This window comes from Olea europaea, chromosome 18, assembly GCF_002742605.1.
Source record: "Olea europaea var. sylvestris chromosome 18, O_europaea_v1, whole genome shotgun sequence".
In the NCBI taxonomy this organism is placed as follows: domain Eukaryota; kingdom Viridiplantae; phylum Streptophyta; class Magnoliopsida; order Lamiales; family Oleaceae; genus Olea; species Olea europaea.
In genome coordinates this window covers 604,292-612,197 of record NC_036254.1, presented here as the reverse complement: position 1 = coordinate 612,197, position 7,906 = coordinate 604,292, and the positions used below count along the sequence as shown (strand labels likewise).

The 7,906-nt window shown below is 32.8% G+C and overlaps 1 protein-coding gene across 1 annotated transcript; it reads left to right on the top strand.

Moving 5' to 3' along the window:
* The first annotated feature begins 422 nt into the window (after window positions 1-422).
* On the top strand, window positions 423-4,526 carry LOC111366410 (cilia- and flagella-associated protein 251-like). Its single transcript, XM_022987172.1, has 7 exons — window positions 423-505; window positions 701-1,312; window positions 1,881-2,169; window positions 3,634-3,712; window positions 3,784-3,843; window positions 4,196-4,286; window positions 4,419-4,526. Exons 1-7 carry the CDS (start codon window positions 449-451, stop codon window positions 4,524-4,526), a joined length of 1,296 nt encoding a protein of 431 aa, XP_022842940.1. The 5' UTR covers window positions 423-448.
* Window positions 4,527-7,906: the final 3,380 nt, after the last annotated feature.

Here is a 7,906-nt window from a genome sequence, read left to right as displayed (position 1 = left end):
TTTCATATATTTTGATAAAAGTTGATAGAATGCATAGTTGACAAGTTGATAAAAATTATGTGTCTTACAAAATATTAGATTAAAATTAATTGTTGATTCTGTCACAAATTTTTAATCAAATTTTAAGCTATGCCAATCATGAGCTTACCGTAATGTGGAGGTTGGGTTGGACACGTTGACACATGAAAACCTAAGTAAACTCAAAACAATACCCGTTCCACATGGCAACCTTGTATACCCACAAAGCTCCCCCTGGGTTAGTTGGATGCCCTAATCTCATCACGTTTGGCATTTCTTGGCAGCCATGAAAATTGAAACTTCTGCTAATCCACTAATTTTTGTTTTTGTTACAAACTAATTAAGGTTATTTCTGTCATAACACAAGAATCCTACATCTATATATTGAAATCCTCTATCGTTCATTCTGATACACCTGCTCACCACGAAAATGGAGTATCAGAAACTAAGGAAAATGATGAGTAAATTTAAGAAGATTATACTCTCGGTATCTTTAGTTTCCATAGTTATGAGCTCATTGAAATTGTACTTTTCTGCAATTCCATTAATCAATCTTCTGGGCATTGCATCAAACAAAAACTGCATATTTCTGATTTGCAATGGGCTGTTGGTGTTTGTTGCAAAAACATCTGACGGCTCGGTTCTTTCTTCCTCTGGTTTTGATCTTAATGATTTATTGCAGAGAAAGATTGGCGACAGTTTGCCGCCAACTCTCGAGATAGAAGAACCCAGCAGCTTGTTGATTAAAGACGATGAAGAAAACAAAGAACTAAAGGAAGAAAATGAAGCAGAAGCAACAAAAGAAGAAAAAGAAGAAAAGAAACTAAAGAACTTGGTTATGGAAGATTCGGAAGGCGACGGAGGAGGGGGAAATTGTAACGTCGACGATGTAGAAAATGAGTTACTTTTTGGTGAACCTAAACAGGAAGAAGAAGAAGAAGTAGTGGATGAATGTCCGTGCGAAGAAGAGGAGAAGAAACTCACAAACTTGGTTATGGAAAAATTAGAAGGCGACGGCCCTGGTGATGGAGGAGGAGGGGAAAATTGTAATCTCCAAGATGAAAACGACTTGGAAATAGGGTTACTATTTGATGAAGTAGAAGAAGACGACGACGACGAAGAAGAAGAAGAAGAAAGCATGGAGACGTTGAGTACAGATGAGTTGAATAACAAGTTCGAAGATTTCATACGACGGATGAAGGAAGATATTAGGATGGGTAGAAATAATTATAATGATCAAGAAAATTATAATTACGACATTAATTTGTATGACAAGAATTGGCCAATCATTATAGTGAATTAATTTTCTTTTCTTTTTTCTTATTTTAGAGAATAATAAACATATAATTAATCATTTAGGTTTGTGCATTTTGTTAGTTGATACTCGTTTATCGCCATTGTATCAACCCTATGTAGCATTTGCATTCTTTCCTATGTATACTATTTTATAGATGTAAAAGTGGTGTTGTAAACATATTTTGTTAATGGATTGCTTCATGTAAATATTTTGAGAATCCATTTTGTGAAAAGTGATTTTTTCTAAAGATTGTGTAATTAAAAATTAGAAAAAAAATTATGGGCTGTTTATCTGCAAAATTATTTTATTGAGAGAATGTATTATTGAAAACGAGTTTAGAAAAAAGAAATTAAAAATCTCTACCAAGTACTTAGAGTTATTTACTAAATTAACCCTTAGAAAGGTTGTAGTTTTTTAAGAAGTTCATTCATCAAATTTCATGTCAAAAGTAGCATGATGAAATTGTTGATTTCTTGAATAGGTAAGTGATTACAGGTCAAGTATTTGATTCCTTTCCTTTTAACATACCCAATTTTATCACAATTTCTTTGGTGAACCTAAACAGGAAGAAGAAGAAGAAGTAGTGGATGAATGTCCATGCGAAGAAGAGGAGAAGAAACTCACAAACTTGGTTATGGAAGAATTAGAAGGCGACGGCCCTGGTGATGGAGGAGGAGGGGAAAATTGTAATCTCCAAGATGAAAACGACTTGGAAATAGGGTTACTATTTGATGAAGTAGAAGAAGACAACGACGACGAAGAAGAAGAAGAAAGCATGGAGACGTTGAGTACAGATGAGTTGAATAACAAGTTCGAAGATTTCATACGACGGATGAAGGAAGATATTAGGATGGGTAGAAATAATTATAATGATCAAGAAAATTATAATTACGACATTAATTTGTATGACAAGAATTGGCCAATCATTATAGTGAATTAATTTTCTTTTCTTTTTTCTTCTTTTAGAGAATAATAAACATATAATTAATCATTTAGGTTTGTGCATTTTGTTAGTTGATACTCGTTTATCGCCATTGTATCAACCCTATGTAGCATTTGCATTCTTTCCTATGTATACCATTTTATAGATGTAAAAGTGGTGTTGTAAACATATTTTGTTAATGGATTGCTTCATGTAAATATTTTGAGAATCCATTTTGTGAAAAGTGATTTTTTCTGAAGATTGTGTATGGGCTGTTTATCTGCAAAATTATTTTATTGAGAGAATGTATTATTGAAAACGAGTTTAGAAAAAAGAAATTAAAAATCTCTACCAAGTACTAAGAGTTATTTACTAAATTAACTCTTAGAAAGGTTGTAGTTTTTTAAGAAGTTCATAGGGTATCTTATAATATTTTCTCATCCTTCATCAAATTTCATGTCAAAAGTAGCATGATGAAATTGTTGATTTCTTGAATAGGTAAGTGATTACAGGTCAAGTATTTGATTCCTTTCCTTTTAACATACCCAATTTTATCACAATTTATAGGGTGAATCAATTTTTAAGTTATTTTATTTTATTACATTAGTAGAACAAATTTTGTGAAGATGCTAAGAAATTAAAGTCAAATTTAACAATTAATTTTAACTATACATTTTACGAGTCTTACAATTTTTATCAACTTTTTAACCACGCATCTTATCAACTTTCTTAGAAGTCACTAAATTTTTTTATCAAAATCTTTTTCAAACAACCCTCAAATTTAAACTTAACCAAGGACAAACGATTTGCTTACACGACAAAATTATTAAATAATTAAGAAAATATGTTACATCACACGTATGGTTTACACGTATAGTTTTAGTTTAACTTGTTGCACTCAATCAACGTTGAATGTTAATTTCATGCAGTTTCCTAATCCTCAAAGTCTTCGGGTTTCTCAATGATCCAAATATCGAGTAAATACTGAATTTTTTTTATTTTATTTTTTAATATTTGAGACCTGACAGCAAAGGACCCCACAAAAACTGATTAAATTAAAAAGTCATAAAGTCAATGAAACATTCGGATAATAAATATATGTGTCGAGCAGAAATCCAGAAGATATTGTCAAGTAAATCTTATTTTCCCCATTTCTATTGGAGGGGCATGATATACAATTATACATTTGTCGTGATCGTGTCACTATAGTTTAACGCTACCAATTATTATAGCGTGGAAGGGTAAATCTTGATGATAGCCTTTCCACCGTCAAGTTTGACGGGAAGTGTTTAACTCTTGCTCGATCTTCTTGTGACTCTTCTATAAGAATAAAAAATAAAAAAATATAAAAAATTCAGGAATCGTCCCCTTTTTGTTTGTTTAATTATTCAATTAGGAACAGGATATGGTATAGACAGGTACGGAAAAAAAAAAAAAGGAGAGAAAAGAAAAGAAAAATTAAGCGGTGCTAATAGGTAAAAAGATTGAATTACACATAAAAGATTTGTTTTTACTTTAAAAAAAACATTAAATTACATAAATCCAGATCTTTAAAGATCACAGCTCAAAATTCAGGTACAAAAATGTTTGATGGTTCACAAATCAGGTATTAATAGATTTAAATCCCCCAATTCACATTTCAAACCCTAATTGAAATTTCACTCCTCCCATTACAAGACACTTTCCCATTCCCTCTCTCTATGTGCTCGATGCCGGCATGGGGATTAAACACTGCAACAAGTAACGAAGGAAGGGCGATGGCATAGGGTGGTGCCGGCATCGGCATAGGAGGTGACGTTGTTGGGAACGCAACGTTGCGACATGAAATTGTTCTTCTCTTTTCGATCTGAAGGCAATGGTTTCCGAACTGTTCTTTTCTCTTTCCGAACGGTTCTTTTCTCTTTCCAGCGTAGGGGAGGCGTTTGATCAGCATTTATCTCTCTACATTCGATCTACAGTCTTCTGGTTTTTTGGTTGGAGGTGCTGGTGACTAGTGAGGTGTTTATGGTAGTGGTAGCGGTCGATGATGGTGATGTGCTGGCGCTTGTGGTGTTTTGACACGGTGATGTGGTGGCTTCTATGTGCCCGACGGTGATGTGGTGGCGTTTGTGGTGTTTGACACGGTGATAGTTTGGTTCAGGCGGTAATGGTGTGGTTGGTGGTTTTTTTTGGTGTGTTTAGTCATGGCGGTCGTGGTGGTTTCTAGTGGTGGTGGAGGTGGATCTAGTGTCGACGATTTTTGTTAGTGGTGCTGTCGTGGTGGTATTGGAGACGGCGGCGATGGGATGAGAGTGGTTGCAAGTGGCGTGTGTGGTCAATTGTTTGGTTATCCGTGACTAATTATTTAACTGTTACCTTAAAATTCGATCATCTATTACCAACAAATTTAAAAATATGTGATCGATATATAAACTGTGACCTGTAATTTTTTCACCTGTGACTAATAAAATGATATGTGACCTACAAAAATTTTGATTTGTGACCTCAAAAAAATTTGTGACTAACAATTTGATGATATGTGAGCAGTAAATAAATTTGTGACCTATAATTATAAATATGTGACTATTAATTATATAATTGTCTTTATTTAATAAATATTTTTAATCAATTAAATATAATCCTGAATTTTGAAATTTTAAACTATTTACCTGATTTTTAAAATGGTGTAAACAATACACCTGGATTATGAATTTTTCCCAAAAAAAAAAAATTACTTCAAATTAGTGAATTGGGCTGGCCTAGCCCAGTCCCCCCTAAATCTGCCCATGTGTACAGAAAGTCGGTCTCCTTTTCCAAAGCTTAGCATGTTGGTTGACCCTACTCTGCAATGCAAGACATCGGACAAAACTTTGTACACGAAGGTAATGAGAAAATGACATAGTAAGATTTTTAGCCTCCACGAGTATGGCACAGTAGTAAAATAGGAGGGTTCTATACGGAGTATCAGATGTTCGAATCCCCGCGACAGCTGAAAGGCAACATTTATGTTGGAAGTCAGTTTTATAGTGCGTTTTGTCGCTTTTCCGGAGGTCCTGTCCCCATGTCATAAAGGGAGGTCTACAGGGAGGAGAACCGCATCCCAAATGTCCGACCCAAATGTGTATAAGTTGTGATCGCATCCGAATTTACTTGGATGGCGAACTAGGAGGGAAGACCGACACTTCTCAAGATTAGTCAGATAAAGTTTGAACACCTGGGTTATAAAAAAAATGACATAGTAAGATTTCGAAGTGTGAAAGTAGTTCGTCAGAAAAAAATCAATAAATTACTTAAAACGAATGTTATTTGTCCAGGGATCCTCCTTACGTAATTATTCAATGGGCGATTATATTAAGAAAGTATTTAGGTATTTTTACGAAAGTGCTTATGATTGACTCCTTTGTTTGGTGCAAAAACTATTCCAATTAGTATTTATTCATGTCCTATTTGACAATCATTATTTGAAAACTCTTTTGTAATACTTATTTTCAATTACACATTCATACAATATAACATTATGCATATAAATTCAAAATTTTTCCTACTTTTTAAATACACTTTAAAAATAAAAAATTACTATTCAAAAATTTATTTTTCCCAAATAATGATTGTCAGACATGCCTTATTTATGCGAGAATAACATAATAATTTTTGTCTAGTCCAAAATCCAACACAAATTACTTTTGATTAATTCCACGTTAAAATCGACATTTAACTAAATGACTTTTAACTCCTAATAATCAATTAGCAGATAAGTACAGGATTTATAAGATTATCACCAAAATTTATTATAGAAGCTTTTTTAACGTGACATTGATATTCCGTGTGTGACTTTTTTATGATAGAGTGTGACCTTTCTTCTAAGTTTAGTCAATCATCTAATGATGAATCAAAAACCCTAATGCGAATCCACGTCTTTTGTGGCAGTAAATGAAGATTGGAGATATCTAGAATGTCTTTGGGCCTGTTTGATAGGATTTTTTTTTTTTAATATTCAGATATTTCAGTTTACACTAGACTAAATCCTGGAACCCCAAGATCCTTACCCCTAGAATCTTGGAGGGGGTAAATCGCGGATTATGCCTCAACTGGATCACAGGTTCCCCCCACTGCCTGTACACTTCTGCGTACAAGAGATCTTCCTCCAAAGTGATTGCTCCATACCAAATAAATCTGGCCGCAGGTTCCCACCAAGATTCGAACCTCCACCCCGCCGCTGGAAGCAAGACAAATGTTGATTGATCCACCAGTTGAGCTGTGCTCCTAGGGGCTATTTGATAGGACTTTTGAAAAGTCAAAAGGTATTTTAAGACTAAAAAATTACTTTCTAACGTGTTCAAATAATTTTTTGAAATAAATATATTTGATTAAAAGAGTTTTTAGAAGAAGTTAATCAGAAGGAAATTCCAAGTGCAATTCTTCTGCAAAAAGTAAAAAAAAAAAAAAATAATAGAAGTCCTACAAATCGAGTCGTCTTTCACGTATCGTTAGAACAAAATGGGAAAATGAACAATTAGAAAATGTGATGAGTGGGTATCATATTGAAGCAGCCATGAACTTAGATGCTCGATTTTCAAGGACTTCATCATTAAATGCTAAAGTGTCCAATGCATAATTTTATGTCATGTGATATCATTACACGTTTGATATAAAATATTGAACAAAGATCGACTATGAGTTTGCCAACCGAGAAGATGGGATTGCAATCATTTAGTTGAATGATCAACATCCAACATGATAAATATAGTTTAATCTAATTAATCCAGAAAAAATGTGGATTCAAACGTTAATTATTACTTGGTTGATTTATTTACCAAAGTTTAATTGGTTAATAAAAGCCAGGTTGCATGATTTTTAGATGGGGAAATGGTGAAAAATTTGGTATTGAACAACATATAATTGGTAGGCTCTTTAATGCATTGATGACTTGATGCACACGTTAATCAAAATACAAATTTGCGCAGACACAAGAAGAGAACATTTTTAGCCACAAGTACAATTAATTATGGTGTCGAAGAATATTAACTAGAATTTTATACATTTCGTCAAACATTTCTGTTGGGCGATAATAGGATCAGAAGATAAACGTTTTTTCATGCTTCAAAATAAAGTTATAAAGTATAACTATTGTGTCGATTATTTTGACTATATATTTAATGTAAATTCATATACGTGATAACTATAATTCAATTGATCCGTTTTGATATGATTCAAGTGGTTTAAAAATAATCATCCTCCACTAGAATATGAAAAACAAAAATATATGAATTATTATTATATTATTATATTTTGTGTGAAAACTGAAAATATTAAAAAATAAATAAATTGACTTCTATTTTTTTATTTTTTTTTATTTTACTAAATTTGAAAAATCGAATTATTGAAAAAACAAAAATCAATAACATGAAAGATTGAGTACACCATCCTTAGCCATTGTTCGTCATTCATTATTTTATATTCTATCGCATTATTTATTCTACAACACTCATTTTTAACCACACATTTTTCATTAAAATAATATTACATGTTAACCAAAAAATTTTCTTTCTTTTTTAACCATACATTCTCTATTAATCTACTTTTCCATAATACATTTTTCAAGATTTAAAGGGCTCAAACACACCCTAACTTCACTAATTGAATGCAAAATCCAAGGAAAAGAAGAAGGCCGATGGGGGGGGGGGGGAGGG